A 16,736-nucleotide genomic window follows, 5' to 3' on the forward strand; every position below is an offset into this window, starting at 1 on the left:
AGACCAAGCGCTCAACATATAGGACCTAATTTATAATAGGTTGTTTAAAATATACTAATTTTTTCAACACATTCTGGGTTCTACTTTTAATATTTAGGCCCAGTAAAGATTAGCCAAAAATATCTAATTTATAGCTTATCAAGGAACACATGATATTGAATTAGTAATTTGGTAGCATGGTTTGAGAGATTTACTAAATTTTTTTTTTTTGGGGGGGTCTTCAAAAGCGGACGTATGTGGACGTGGAAAGGGGGGGGGGGGGTTAAAATCCAAAACAAATTTGGGGGTCTCATTAATGGATGACCCCATACACACAGCAATGCCACTCTTACAAGTGTGATATACACTCTAACAACAATTTGCTAAACAAAATATTTTCTGTTTGAAAAACCTAAATTTTAAAAAAAAGTATGTACACATTGAGAATAAAAATCAGAGAAATTTACAACTTACAATGTTTGTCTAAATAAATTACATGTAGATATACTAGAGGTTATAAAAATATGTGTGAGTTGATTAAAATTGTGTTCTAACTTGATTTTAAATTAACATAATTAGGCCTAGTAAAAAATATTTATTTTTATGGAAGTTAAAATTTAAAACAATCTAAAAAAATCTATAATTAAAAACAAAACCCAATTTAAAAAATGCATGTGTATTTTGTGGCTAATAAACAAATATTTGGATATACAATATGTAGCTTATGTTAAAGACTCATCCCTAGGGATTCATACTTTAGTAATTAATTAATGTCTTATTTCTATTTACATTAATTTTTTTTACAATTGTCTTAAATGCAAGTGAATGACCAAATAGTATACAATATTCTGAACAGGTTAAACATTTGAAACATTTCTTATCACACACAACTTTGTGTCAAGTTTAAAAATACTATTGGCAAGAACTTGAAATATAAGAAATTTAAAACATTTGAACCCTGAATGAAATATATAACAGGTATCACAATCAGTGCCTTTTAGTTGTAGGCATACCTTGTGGAAGGTCCTGCTTCAATCATTGGCTAATGTATCTTTTTATTCTATAGGATCAATACAATCATTTTAATTAAAAATAACTTACACTAGAAACATTATCAAAAGTCGTTTGAATTTGCATAAATACAACAATGATGACAATAAATAAATTCATCCAAAGGTAACACGATTTATATTAATAAATAATTGGCGTATGAAATCATTTTCACAGATTCCAAATGCATTTTTTTAATATTTGGAATGTTTAGATAAAAAATTAATATTTAAAAAATTGAATAAATGATTTAGTCAATTACCAGTCACTGACTGCATTGCAAAGCTTCAGAAATAAATAAATGCAGCAGGAAATGGTCAAGTAAATAGGGCCAACAGCACTGTACAGCACTATACAGCGCTATACAGCACTATACAGCACTATGTGTGAGCTAATACACCATTTGAGGAACATCATTTACAATCTTTTTTGTTTTCATACAGCTTACCTTTACAACAACAAAATGGTGAACCAATTATTTACAACAACAAAAAAAGAAAAACAAGACACCACTGGAAATTGCTGATAATTTCTGAACCAACAAGAGAGTTGTTCAAACTTTTTTTTTCAGAAAACTATGTTAGAAAAATACAATAAGTCAAGCAAAAATCAGTGATCATATTAAAAAAAATTCACAAATAAATATCTTGTACATAATGTTCTTTTGATTTGATGACAATATGTGAGATAATGACATAAAACTAAGACTGTTACAACTGTCATAACTTCTAGTATAATTTTATCTTTGTTTTGAAGGCAGCTATGTGATGCAGAACATCAAAAATATTGTGAAGCAGAATATTTAAAATTCTAAAAAATAGTTCATTGATTTTTCTAATTTCTGACATCATTTTACTTGAGAGTGAACGTGAAGTCAGGACAAAATTAAAATTCAAAACCCCAGAAAGGACATTTAGCCTGATAAAATGTATCTAAGATATATTTGCAAAAGTTATTTTAGTGAGAAATGAGTGATGATGTGTTTAAGATTATGCAGTGGAAACCTTTTCAGCCCATTCAAAAATTGATAATTTTGCAAAACAATAATTTCAAATGACAAAAATATCTACAGATTGACATTAGTTCCATTTTAGCCTTATTTTAGTCTTGTGAAGCTGCATGGGATAAAACAAAAATTTGATAGCCTAATTATTTTTTTGTTTTGTATAAATAACTTGAAGAGAAGATCATAGATCATCCAGCTGTAATGCTATACTTCACCTGTGATGAAGTGCCAGGAGCCTCATTGAAACCAACAATTCTTGGAATGCTATAAGTCTGTTAGATCAACACTGCTGCCATAGTGACTGCCATGCAAGCCATTCCTGAAATCTGAATAAGCCTGAGACACTTCATCAGAAGACACTGACAGCCTGTAAGCCATCTCATCCATTTCTTTCTGAAGAGAGCCCCTGGTGGCTTGCCCATTGTTTGTTGTATGTTGCCAGGGTTTAGAGTGTGGTGCTGGTTTGATGGTGTAATGAGCTGAACCATTGGTGCAGGCAACCTTTGACCCAGAGCTGCCATTCTTCAATGTGCTTGTGTTGTTTGGACGGGTCAAAGGTGCTGGTCTAGAAGGGACGGCTTTGACCTGCTTGGGGTTGGTGTAGATGTGGTTGTAGATGGTATACTCCGACCTGTCTGAAGGTCCAGACGTCCCTGATCTCTCCCCAATCCCACTGTCTCTCCTCCTGGTAGAATCTTCTATCTCTTCAATCAAATTCATTGTGCTACGGTCATTACGTACTGAGCTCAGGGTTGAATTAGTTTTTGCTGGCGCCATACATCGTGATATGTACGGGTCAGTTGTAATGGATGGACCAGCAGTAAATTTGGTTTCCTGCCGACCATTAGCCAGAGAGACTGGCATTTCATGATCCTCTATTGTACTCTGGCTGGTGAAGGCTGGGTCATACAACTCACTCAGGCTCAGGCTGTGGTGGAGGAGAAAACATAGGATCTTATCAACGGCACCAAGACACAGCTCATTCAACAAATACAAGATTTGTTATGGAGTTTTAATGTCATAAAAGAAAATAGTAAAAAATAATATACGTCTAATTTTATTTCATAAAATTAGGGGCTTATTTGAGTTAAAACAGCAAAAAGTATTTCAATTAAGGCATCTTTAATATATATAGAAATTTAACTCAATGTTTTAAATAAAAACTACTGCAGGATTTAGAATCAATAAAAAATGATTGAGCTAATGAAGTATTCTCAATATCATATCATTTAATGCTTATTTAAAAGAAGTTCATATTACAATAGAAAGCTCTTAAAAATATAATAACAAACATGCAATATATTTGTAACAGAAAAACCCATAATATTAAGATTGAGTAAGATAATGTAGAAAGTTGAGAAATCGTTCATCTTATAGCTAATTGTAAATTTTTTTAAGATTTAAGAACAGATCTATTGAACCTAGTCAAGTGACAACACTGTAGCATATATGAATATGAGCTGTCAGTTCTATTTACTTTAGCTGTGTTTATTAGTTTTAAGCAGCATAAATTCTAGGCCATGTATATGGTTTTGTTAGTAGCAAAGAAACAAAAACTATTAGCAGGTGTGTACCATTTTAAAACATTATTTTAAATATATTAAATATATTTTTGAAGAAAATGTAAATAGGAAACTATTGGATGTCATTCTAGTAGTATTTATAAAATAAACCATTAATCATAAAAAGTTGAGAAAAAAAAATAAAAATAAAATTAACACCTGTGAACCACCTTTAACATAAATAAGTTGGATTTTGATAACATTTATTTTCTGCAAAAATATCTTTAGTAAATGGTTGACAACTTTTTTATAGCTTAGCAAAACTTAACAACAGTTTGATGGGAGCATAGAAAGCGACCCCACCCACCTTATTATGCGTACATAAACCCCTACCTAATTCGGCCAATACAAACCCCACCTAATTAGGCCATCATAAACCCCACTTAATTAGGCCAACATAAAACTCATCTAATTAGGTCAACATAAAGCCCACCTAATTAATTAGGCTAACATAAGCCCCAACTTACTTAGGCCATCACAAACACCTACCTAATCCGCCCAACATAAGACCCCCTTAATTATGCCATCGTTTACCCCTACCTAATCCGGCCAATATAAACCCCACCTAATTAGGCCATCATAAACCCCACTTAATTAGGCCATCATAAAGCTCACTTAATTAGGCCAACACAAGACTCACCTAATTAGGACATCATAAACCCCACTTTAATTAGGGCATCATAAACCCCACTTAATTAGGCCAACATAAAACTCACCTAATTAGGCCATAATAAACCCCACTTAATTAGGCCATCATAAACCCCACCTAATTAGACCATCATAAACCCCACTTAATAGGCCAACATAAAACTCACCTAATTAGGTCAATATAAATCCCACCTAATTAGATTACCTAAATTATTTTGTGCTGGTTGATTCTGATGTAGCAACCTTTCAAAACTTAAATTCTTAAAGCAATAAATAATTAGCAGAGCCCTATGCTTATATAGCAGCAAAGCAAGGCTTGTTGGTACAGTTTGTACTTCCAGAAAGGTTTTGATAATTCCATGAGAAAAAATCCTACCTTTAGGCTATTGTTGTTGTCCTAGGTGATGCATAGGAAAAATGAGACGAAGTGAAGATGAACTAAACTTAATATTTGATGATGTGACACATAAATGTTTAAAAACAACGTACACGTCTACTACTACTATAAATATGTGACCTAAAACACTGCAAAGATAAATCATTCACATGCAGGACATACCTCACATCAAAGACCCAAATTCATTTTTTAAATAAACATTACCTAGATTCTATCAGCTTGAATTGAATGAAAACAATATAAAGAAGCAAAAACTCATTTAATTTAATCAATAAAAGTTGAACGTGAAACTATTATTTCCAATATTATTTCCAAATTATAATTTGGGTCTTTTATGTTTTTTTAATGTTATTTTAATGTGGTTCAATTCCATGAGTTAGGTCAAACAACATGCAACAACCACATTTAAGAGTATCACTTCTTGCATTATTTAAGTATCACTTCTTGCATTATTTAAGAGTATCACTTCTTGCATTATTTAAGAGTATCACTTCTTGCATGCGCCTGTGATTCAAACATTGTGTTTAAAGTTTGTTGTACTGTTTAAAGTTTTCTTGCTTAAATATTGCCATAATATTTGGACCCCTATTTCAGTTTTGTTTATTTTATTTTATGTTTTGTTTTGTTTTATTTTATTTTTTGTTTATTTTAAAAAATCGTTTTAAATCTTTTTTGGATTTATAGTGTACTGGCAAATAAAAATATTCAAATCAAAATTTAACAGCTAATTTTTAATCTTTAATTTTATTTTTAAAAGCTGAAATAAAACTACCATCTGAAGCCAACAAAATAATTTTAAACTTTGATCCAAGACTTTTACATGAAAATTAAAGTTTAGCTAATAAAGAGTATTAATGTAGGAAATCATTCAGTGGATAAAATGCACAAACTACACAACAAAGATATTTGAAAACAGACAAAACATAGGCTACTATTCGTCACCTACCCATCATCATGACTATCCAACATTATCTTCTCTAAGAAAATGGGGTTGGCACTGCAGAAAAGGGAAGTGCACACAATATTTATATCATCTTATCAAACACTTAGAGAAGAAGATTTGATCAGTTTACTCACTGCAAAAGGCTATATCAGTGCTTCCATAGTTTTTGATGTTATTTCAACAGCAAATAGCAGAATTAATTTTATTCTTATGGCCTATACACATATATGTTATAAGAGATTTTTTATTTAAAATGTTTAATTTTCTAACAGTCCGTGATGAAATAAATTTTTATTGATAGCTTACTAATTTATAATATAATTTTGAAAAAAACCTGTTGTAAAAATAAACAATTTAAAAAAAAGAGAATACCAACAAGTTTCTGATAGGGTTAGTCTATAGTTAGTAGTAGGGTTGATTATAATGCTATGATCCGATACTTTCATCAACTATTTATTATGAGCAAGCGAATGTCTTTTTATAAAAATAAGTTTAGAATAAAAGCCATCTATTTGTTAATGTTAGTATCACAACACCAGATGAAGGCAAAAGTAATAAAAATGAGAAGTCATACCCATACCTGTGGAAAAAGCTGGCCTAGGTGGACTTAGGTAGGAAATATAACTGAAATGTTAAAAATGGGGGTTGTATTTTGGCTGGAAAACACCACAGTTTTTAGTGTAGCCCATGATGTTCATTTATTTTATAATGGTCCAACTTTGCCAGTGTTGCTTCTTGTTACAAATTACATTTGTTTAAAAAATAGGACTCCTTAGCTTGGTACTTCTGTTGTTTGAAATATTTTGGTATATTTCTTTTTGAAATGTATATTTTCGCTTTGAAGTAAATAAAACTTCTTAAAGATTTAATAGAATCTTTAGCAGTTGTAAATCTATATTTCAGAAAAGAATTAAAATTAAAAATATTTTCTTTAAATTCTCATACCGTTTATGGCAAAATGTACAGATTGCAAAGCTGTATTAAATAATAAGCATCTATGAAAGATTAAATCTAACAAGTCTTATCTATTTTGAAGGAACCTTTACTTTTTTAAATTTTAAATTACACTTTACTATAACATGCCAAGAGTTTACGGTTTGGCTGGTAAGATGTAAAAAATTTAGTTACTTGGACTGGTGTAAAGTTAGCTACAATTAACAGCAGAAGTTACGGTTTGACTGGACTGGTGTAAAGTTAGCTACAAATAACATCAGAAGTTATGGTTTGACTGGACTGGTGTAAAGTTAGCTACAATTAACAGCAGAAGTTATGTTTTGACTGGACTGGTGTAAAGTTAGCTACAATTAACAGCAGAAGTTATGGGTTGACTGGACTGGTGTAAAGTTAGCTACAAATAACATCAGAAGTTATGGTTTGACTGGACTGGTGTAAAGTTAGCTACAATTAACAGCAGAAGTTATGGTTTGACTGGACTGGTGTAAAGTTAGCTACAAATAACAGCAGAAGTTATGTTTTGACTGGACTGGTGTAAAGTTAGCTACAATTAACAGCAGAAGTTATGTTTTGACTGGACTGGTGTAAAGTTAGCTACAAATAACAGCAGAAGTTATGTTTTGACTGGTCTGGTGTAAAGTTAGCTACAAATAACAGCAGAAGTAAGCTTACAACATGGGCAGAAGTGAGGGTGCTGAGAACAGATAACAGAACATCTCATCACCATGGTGATGTTGCAGGAAAACAAAAAGTCAATAAACAGAACAGAATTACATACAGAATGACATAACAAAAACTGTAAAATAGTCAAACATAACATAAAATACATACAATCAAAACCGTGTTTGTCCTTCAAACAATCTTGGCCTGTTAAAGGCAATTAGGTGGCAAAAAATAGGGAAATAAAATAAGAGGGGAATTACACTATGCATTAGACGAAAACAGGTAAGTCAAATAAAAAGCTGCTAAGTTAAGTTGAAATGTATCTACATACATTTCTTTATAAAATGCTTATTAACAAGCAGTAAATCAAAATAGATATTAAGAGCATAATATAAGCTGTTTATAAGCAAAAAAAAAAAAAACTGATGTAGCTGGTACTGGGTATTACAAAGCCCAAAACCAAAAATGTCTATTTTTAAAGTATAAACTAGATATAGTTGCAACTACTAAATATAAATGAACACAAAGATTGAAATGTTTAAATGTTTGAACAATAAAACAGTAACAGAGCTTATAAAAATTAGTTTTATTTAGTAGGTTCAAGTTTTGTTAGTAGATCTAGTGTGCAAAAGAAATTATGAGTTATGACCATATCAAATACTGCACTATTATGTAAATAAATAAAATGACTTTATTCTAATATTCTTAGTTTAAAAATTGACATATAAAGTGAATTAGAAAAAAAAATCTATACCAATCAATATTTCTTACTTTACTATTGCTACTAACTAGACAGTAAATGATGGAATGAGATATAAAATAACTTACTTTTCATAAGAGTGAATATGTGTTCCAGGAATATCTGCTTTATAGAGGTCACTATCATTGGGGGCTAGAGGTAAATAGAGAAAGAATATTTTAGTTTGTATATTTTTAGACAGTTTTAATTCCTTTAAGTACATTAATTAATTCAAATAACCTTCAAATAGAAATGTATATTCCATTATAGCCTCTCATAACATATGCAAAGTTTAAACTTAAAGTGGCATTTTGAGTCAGTTCCTGTTATGGCTAATATTAATGTGGTCCAAATATTCTCACAATTTATGGATTGGAAGTACTATATTTTACACAAGAACTAAAAAATACAATAATTAGCATTGTTTTCATATAAATATATATATAAGTTTATATTTGCTATTGTTTACTGGTTTACATATAGATATACATGAGTTTATATTGGCTATAATAGGGGCCTATATATATATATATATATATATATATATATATATATATATATATATATATATATATATATTTATTTATTTATTTATTTTATTTATTAATACATATATATATATGGTGCACATACTATAGGTCTACTTTTAAGTGAGTATGACTTAATTTTTAGCATTCCTAAATTAGCAGAGTAGCAAAATTTGTAAAGGAGAATATAATAGTGCACTGTATTAGATTACTAAGAAAAAACAGGCATTACAAGCAGAAGTGAAGTCTATTTATAACTAGGAGTTCTTGTCAACTTATTTAACCATTTGTATCCAGAGTTCTTGTAAACTCAGTTTAATTAGAAAATATGTCAACTTTTAATATTCAGATAAACAACCGCAGTAACTTGAAAAGTTCGTCTAGTAACATTTCATTTATTGCAATCATCAAAAAGTGTAACACTATTTAAGTTGTAATCTCAATCAGAGGCGTAGCGAGGGGGGGTGGGTGACACCATTAAGTGCCGCACCGGAAGACACCCGACCTCGCTACGCCACTGATCTCAATCAAACAAAAGAGAAAAAGGTGTTATTTTTTCATTAATTTATATGATAATCAGTAAGCCAATGTGATAGATCTAAGACAATGAATAGACTACATACAATACGTTATGATTAGGATATAACTAATAATGTTTGTGTGGGATATACCAGATAAAAGCAAACAAGGTGATGTTAGACAAACTAGTTCTAGCTAAATAAGGTTAAGAAAATCCTTCCTCTTTAAAGGACAACTACAAAATAAAAGGTGTTTTAATCTGAACATCACCATTTTATTGAGTGATAATTCTGGTCTATTTTTCTGTTAGATAGTAAGCCTTAATGAGGGAAGTGTGAAACTTATCAAGGGTTTGTTTTGGACAGGTCAACAGTATTTTTTCTGTTCTTAGTTTGGGTTTGTCAACTAACTACATGAAACATGAACAAGTTCAAACTACATCCTACCAACTCCTGAGTTGACTGAGCAGATGAAAAAGATTAAAAACAAAAAAAAATAACTCAAAATTAAAAACAATATTAGAGTTCCCAGGGACTTATCTCATTAATTTTATTTGACTACATTTCCATGTTTACACTGTGATTGTATTTATTTTAAGATAAAAAAAAAAGCTACATTTAGAAAAAAAAAAATTACACATTGATGACCATCTAACCCCCCCCCCCCCACCCCCCCCCCCCTCCCCATCTATGTTAAAACTGCTAAATGTACAAAAAATATATGCTGTAAACCACAAAAAACATTGAAGAGAAAAACTCACTGTAGGCCATGGCTGTGGCGGCTTTCAGTTTTCTTTTGTATCTGCAACAAAAGCAAAATATGCAAATATTAATTTCATTGTTTCAGTAAAGATTATTTTGTCATGTATTCTCTACAGGACTATAGACAAACTGAAGCTTGCTGCCCTTATCTTCTATTGACCACCACAGGACTATAGACAGACTGAAGCTTGCTGCCCTTACCTTTTGTTGACATACCACAGGACTATAGACAGACTGAAGCTTGCTGCCCTTACCTTTTGTTGACATACCACAGGACTATAGACAGACTGAAGCTTGCTGCCCTTATCTTCTATTGACCACCACAGGACTATAGACAGACTGAAGCTTGCTGCCCTTATCTTTTGTTGACATACCACAGGACTATAGACAGACTGAAGCTTGCTGCCCTTATCTTTTGTTGACATACCACAGGACTATAGACAGACTGAAGCTTGCTGCCCTTATCTTTTGTTGACATACCACAGGACTATAGACAGACTGAAGCTTGCTGCCCTTATCTTTTGTTGACATACCACAGGACTATAGACAGACTGAAGTTTGCTGCCCTTACCTTTTGTTGACATACCACAGGACTATAGACAGACTGAAGCTTGCTGCCCTTAACTTACCTTTTGTTGACATACCACAGGACTATAGATAGTACAATGCAAGTTATGCCTAGCACCACTGAGATGAGGATGATGGCCATTTTTAACTTGTCTTCAATGCCACTGTCTACTACTTGTCTTACTGCAGGCTATGGAAAAAAAAAACATTTTTAATGAGCCCAAAACCTGATGGATTTCAAATAACAAAATGTAAGTAAGCTGTTGTTCTTATAAAAATTGGCAGTAGGACAAAAGACAATATTGTTATAAGGTATTTGTCTGCCAGCATCCTCTTAATATTAGACTCAATACTGGAGTCAGTGGTGGGTTCTGGATCAGGGTAGTGACAAAAACACATTAAATAAAATCAATTACATTCAGTTGACCAATATAGTAGCCAATTTAATATACAGGCATTTGTTCAGTTAAAGTAACAAATATTTTGTCAATGTACAAACATACTTACCACAATTTGTAAAACATTGTACTCATTAAGAAGTCCAATTAACAAGGCATTCTTTTGATCAAAGAGGCTGTAATTAAAGTTTTATTTCTATTTATGATAATCATGTTGAGTTACTTGTATGTATGTAATGAACCTGGAATAAGCACCAGTGTTTGTAAGAACAGAGAAAGATAAATAGATCAGTGAGATGATGTGTTAGAAAAATGAACAGGAATGTCCACACACACCATATCACTGTATAGCCTGCACAAGCCACACCCTTTACTCTCTCTACTTTAACCCTTTCATCACTACAAATACAGTGAGTTGTAAATTGTTTGTTGCTTTGTTTTCTGACAGCTATTTAAGTTTTTTTGTTTGTTTTATTTATACTTTTGAGATTCCTAAAAATGTAATATTACTTTTTGAACTCAGCTTAGTAAATTTTAGCTCATGTTTGATTTCTACCTTTTTTAAAAAATATAAATCTATGCTGTAAAATGAAGACATAAAAATATATTTGTATACTGTATTTTCTTTGATATTTTTATCATAGTAATTTTAAACCATATCAAAGTAAAAAGCATATTATTATGATACTATTTGTTCATTTTGGAATTTTATTTACTGATCTTTATTTATGTTGTTTTAATTATTAATTTTATTTCACAACTGTTTTTGGCTGATTATGAATTCAAATTGCAAGGAAAAAAATCCTAGCAATGTCTTAAAGTGTTAGAACATTAAATAGCCACAATGATGCTGACAATTTATTTTTACTCTTTTATTTTACCACCACCCACCATCAGTTATGATTCATCAGTTATTCACTGTTTTATAAATGTTAGAAATGTTTACTGAAATTTTACTCTTCATTTCCTACCTTAGTAACTTGTTAACAGGCACAACTTCATTTGTCTCATAGTCTTCTCCATGGATAAACATGTCTGTTCTGTACAAATAAAATACATTTATTTTATTTTTCCCTCACTGCAGGTTTATGTTTACAATGTATAATTTGAAAAATAAAAAATTATTGACAAATACTGTTAACATTTGGAATTTTATGATAATTATTTTTTAAATAAATGTAGACCTTACTTTGCAAGATCTGCAACACCCTCATCAGTTTCATGAGTCTGGATGGAATCTGCAATTATTCTAACACCTATCTTTTTGCTTAGAGAACTATAAAAGAAAAGAGATAAAGAAAAAAAAAAGTAGAAACTGTATTAAAAGCTTTAAAATTTTAACTCTAAATAAATTTACTATCACAATTTAGAAATTAGATTTAAATGGATGACCTAAGTTCTATTTTACATATTTTAAAAATCAAACTGCTACTGGAATTTTATACTTCAAGTTCTTATCAATGTACACAATTTAATAAAAAAATAGTTTTTCATTTTATTTTTATTGTTTTACAAATTTTATCTAAAAATGATTGATTATTAAAAAAATCATATGAGACCTACCTGATGACAGCCTCTTTGATTGGTCCTACAGTATCAATTGTTCTTCTGAATATAATGATCAGTCTTTGGTCATCATTGATCAATGATATCTATAAGAAATTCATCTTACATTGTATGTGTAAACTTCAAATGTATCAATCTAAATACAATGTCATTAACCACTTAACCCATTGAACAACAATTTACAGATGATAGTATTGGGTAATGTTTTATGCTATATTAATTTGTTTTCATATAAAACATCTGATGATCTCTGTGTCGTATTTTATATAAAACATTACATAAACTGCAATTACAACTTTCATCAGATGTTATCATTTCCAATAAAGGTATAAGCCATTGAACAGCCAGCAGATAGCTACTTGTGTAAAGCAGTAGTTTGATAATCAACTAAAATATACATTTGAGCAATATTTAGAATAAAACTGAGACATGCCTTAATATATAAGTTAGTCCAGGATTTAAAATTTTACCCGAAGTTTTGCAGTATCATACAGTCCACCTTTATCATAGACCACGAGATCTACAGTGAAAAAACCAGTCATTTGAGGCTTAAAGTACATGTTGGTCTTCACTGAGCCATTGGGGAAAAGTTTAAACGGCTCAATGACACCCAACCCAAGCAGCTCATTTTTCAATGCCTCTGGGTGTGCTGTGAATGCTGATGTTGCATTGAAGTAGTCCACACCCCATCTGGATGAGTCCTTGTCTTCCACATCATCCTGAATATCAATCAAATTAAAAGATTATTTAAAGGTGCTGGTTCACAACAACAGGAAGAGATCTAAAACAATTATAGAAACCTTTTGAGCATTTGATTAATTTATGAAAACAAATTACTCTGCGATTCCTGTTAGTTCATTTAAAGATCCACAGAAGTAAATAATAGTTCCAGGATGATAATATGTTAGTATATAACATAAAGGCTAAAAAGTTTACCTTCAACTCCATTATGAACTTTCCAAACTGTGTCACCCTCGTTACCCCCAGGGTCAGTTCTTTACTTTTAAATAGAGGTGGGTTATCATTTACATCTTGCACCTGTAGCAGAGAAATGTCTGGGTTAGGCATGACAGGCCTACACAAGGATATAAAATTTCTTTTTTTAAATTGATACCCCCCTCCCCCCCCCCCCCTTTGCCAACCACCAATACCTTTCTCCTATAATGCGATAAATGTTTTTATTTAATTAATTTTTAATGGAAAGTCATAATACTTGGTTGAGAATTATATATTAAATTTGAAAAGCCTCTACCACATATTTTTTAAAATTATTATTAGATGTATCACTTTAGATATGACAAAGACTTGTAAACTTATAAATTGATGTAGTAAATAAGAACAAACCTCAATTTCAACCCATAATTTGTCAGTTTGCGAGGGACGATACATTGATGGATACTGTTGGCCATTCTCAAAAGGATAAATTTTCTCAATCACTTGGTCCCTGCAATTGATTTAACACCAGAAGCAAATAAAAAGATCAGCATAATTTTTCATATCTGATAGTAGTAATGTGTTTGCTGTAAAATTTGTCAAGTAAGAAACCTGTTATAAACATAAAGTAAACAATCCTCTTTAGACCTAGCGAGCCATTGGGCATATGAAGTAGAGTTCATATGTTTCTTGATCTCAAAGGTGTGGTCAGCACTTTGCCCAACCAACTTCACTATCCCTAACATGAGTTAGTTCCTCATCAGAGCTAGATGGACTCAGGGACGTTCTACTGACTTAAACTCAGATTTGAACTCAAGACTTTCGGGTTATCAGCCTAGCGCTCTACCGCTGAGGCCATCCCATATATGAATAGAAAAACTTTTAAATAAACATCTTTATTAAAAGTGAATACTCTTCAAAATTGATGTAAAATATTAAGTAAAATCAAATAATAAAGAAGAATGTTAAATTCATAATTCATTTCATGTGTTGCTCAAATTTAGCCTTACATGAATATTATGATTTTCAAAAAGCGCCTTATAAATTATCTTGGTATCATAATGCTTCATTTTTCAGTTTTTTATGGATAGCCTTTTATTATTTTGAAAATGTCACTGTCAAAAGAAAAAAGCTGTGGTCCAGTGCCAGAAAATTTTATATCAAATATGATATCAAATATGATAAAAATATGATATAAAATGTCAAGCCATCTTACTTGTAACAGTCATCCAGAGCCTGAATTACAATATTGATAAACATGGTGCTCTCCCTGTCCAGAGTCTGGTTTAGACAAAGTTTCCCTGATGGTGTGTCCATCAGAAAAGTGTCCATCAAAGATGATCCTGGAAAAGAAATTTAAGTCAAGAGACTAGGAAAATACAGATTTAAACAGAAAAATTAACTTCAGAGGTTGTCCATGACTTCAATAAACTAAGAACAATCAGATTTTAACTGCAACAAATAAAGATAGTGATATTCTCTGTATATTTTTCTGCCTTGTTTGCTAACACTAATAGAATATTTTAGATATGTCTAGTTGTTCCCAGCAAATTGAAAGCAGATTACTGTTTAATTTAGAATGTCAGTGTCTAATTTTATACTCGACAGTTATCCATAGTCCAAGTTCATAACTGGAAAAGGGGAAATATTTTTATGGGGTTAAGTATTTTTAGTTTTTCTAATTTATTAATATACACATTAGTGGTCTGTTAAGTCTGAGAAATTAGTAGCAATGAATAAATGGTCACACCTACTCAAAATAGTTTAACAGTTATATATATGAGTATTAGACTATATTATCATAAAAAAAACAGATTGTTTTCAGAGTTATCAAGTATTTTGTGTAGAGTCCTTCTAAAGTTTAGTTTGGATTAGATGGAAGCTGTTTAGAAACTTTTGTATTAGCAGTTAATTTTATGATTGTTTCTTAATTTTCTTTATCCCAGTTTGTTGTAAAAAAAATTGACAAACTCTTAATATTTTATTATTAGAGCTTGATTTCTAGAAATGAACTTACCAATGATGTAATAGCAAATAAGAGTGAAGTTAATGTTCAAGTCTTTGTCAATGGCTAGGCTGAGATTGACACAACCCATCCGGTTCTCTACCATGCCAATCTGGTAAGGTACACCCAGCCCGTCAAACTCTGGCTTGTGGTCATTCTTGTCCATCACAAAGATTGTCATGGTGACAGAACTGCTGAATGGAATGGGTGTGCCCAGGTCTTGGACTACAAGTTTCAGCTGCAGGAAAAATTCAAGTCAACAAATTAAAAACATGCAGGTTAAAGAGGTGGGATGGTAATCAATATAAAGGACACAAAAGGAGGGTTGCTAAGATAACACAGATATTTGATTGCATTACAAAAATAAAACAGGATTTCCATTGTGAGCAGAAGGCAGCATTAAAAAAATGTCCTACTAAAAATGCTAGATCAGCAGGTCAGTACCTGATACATGTTTCCGTCCTCTGCATTGATTTCTGCTTTGGTTGTGATCAAGCCAGTGATGTTGTGAACAGCAAACAATTTGGAGCCATCATTAGAACCACCTGTAGGGACTATAGAGAACCTCATCTCTCCATTTGGGCCTGTGTCCCCATCAACAGCCTCAAGCTGAAATACTGATGTTCCTACCTCCACATTCTGAAGATTCAACAATAATTGGTGAGAAAATAATTTAAATATGTACAAAAATTTGTAGATGATTTAAATGAATTTTTATTAAATAAATAACTAAATGTGTATGTTTTTGAAATGTATTGATAGCATTTTGAAATGTAGAAAATTAAAAGAAAATCTCTCTAATGCTTTAAATAGTCATTTGGCCATATAGTGTAATCACTAAAATTGGTTATTTATATTGGTTTGTGCGAAGCTTGTTATATTGAACTCTATATCTTATATAATTGCCATTTACAATAAAATGTATGTACTAATAAAAGCTTGTAAATTATTGGTAGTAGCAGGAGAAAAACCTCAGAAATAAATGCTGCTGTGTTTCCTGGGGTAGGTCTGGTAAACTTTGGCACGTTGTCATTGACATCAGTGATGTCTATAAAAATCTTCCTGGTGGCATTAAAAATCTGGCCAATGTTTGTCACTTTGACTGTGATGTAGAAAGTGCCAGAATGGTTTTCTAAAACAATGGCTGGTGATATGATACCACTGGATGAGTTGATACTGAAGAAAGCTGTTCCATTAGATGACGTAGCATTAGTGTCAGAAGTTAGCGAGTAACTGAAAAAAGAAAAAAATTCACTATTTAGCTACAAAAAAAATTTAAAACATATTTCAAATTTCAGAGTAATGGTGGAAATCTTAAGATAATTTTTAATTAAAATAATTAAGGAAAATATATTACTAAGTAAATTAACTTTATCATCACAATAAAACTAGAAATCATTTGGAATTTGAAAATATCTATTTTTATTTAACTACTTATTTGAAACAATTTGTCAACAAAGATTTATGGGTAAGCATCTTATGCAAAACATTTATTTAGAAAAGGCAAACATAGGAAGAT

General features: G+C 31.2%; 1 protein-coding gene across 10 annotated transcripts in view; it reads right to left on the bottom strand.

Moving 5' to 3' along the window:
* Positions 1-275: 275 nt before the first annotated feature.
* The window catches only part of LOC131949413 (cadherin-23), a 98,279-nt gene continuing 81,818 nt past the window's right edge, over positions 276-16,736 (bottom strand). For 3 of the 10 annotated variants that reach the window (XM_059311303.1, XM_059311300.1, XM_059311301.1), the window contains 17 exons: positions 16,189-16,450; positions 15,662-15,856; positions 15,230-15,455; positions 14,429-14,555; positions 13,624-13,723; positions 13,216-13,317; positions 12,750-12,998; positions 12,277-12,365; positions 11,903-11,989; positions 11,685-11,753; positions 10,823-10,889; positions 10,378-10,505; positions 9,748-9,788; positions 9,434-9,448; positions 8,031-8,094; positions 5,589-5,639; positions 276-2,963 (listed from right to left, as the gene is read on the bottom strand). In XM_059311303.1, the coding sequence (XP_059167286.1) occupies positions 2,300-2,963; positions 5,589-5,639; positions 8,031-8,094; positions 9,434-9,448; positions 9,748-9,788; positions 10,378-10,505; positions 10,823-10,889; positions 11,685-11,753; positions 11,903-11,989; positions 12,277-12,365; positions 12,750-12,998; positions 13,216-13,317; positions 13,624-13,723; positions 14,429-14,555; positions 15,230-15,455; positions 15,662-15,856; positions 16,189-16,450 (2,536 nt within the window). In that variant the 3' untranslated portion in view covers positions 276-2,299. Of the gene's footprint in view, positions 2,964-4,621; positions 4,643-5,588; positions 5,640-7,034; positions 7,407-8,030; positions 8,095-9,433; positions 9,449-9,747; positions 9,789-10,377; positions 10,506-10,822; positions 10,890-11,684; positions 11,754-11,902; positions 11,990-12,276; positions 12,366-12,749; positions 12,999-13,215; positions 13,318-13,623; positions 13,724-14,428; positions 14,556-15,229; positions 15,456-15,661; positions 15,857-16,188; positions 16,451-16,736 lie in introns of those variants that run through there. The other 7 variants (XM_059311307.1, XM_059311308.1, XM_059311309.1 and 4 more) reach the window with 7 other exon arrangements.

This window comes from Physella acuta, unplaced genomic scaffold, assembly GCF_028476545.2.
Source record: "Physella acuta isolate Inbredline_101_S28 unplaced genomic scaffold, ASM2847654v3 ptg000694l, whole genome shotgun sequence".
In the NCBI taxonomy this organism is placed as follows: domain Eukaryota; kingdom Metazoa; phylum Mollusca; class Gastropoda; family Physidae; genus Physella; species Physella acuta.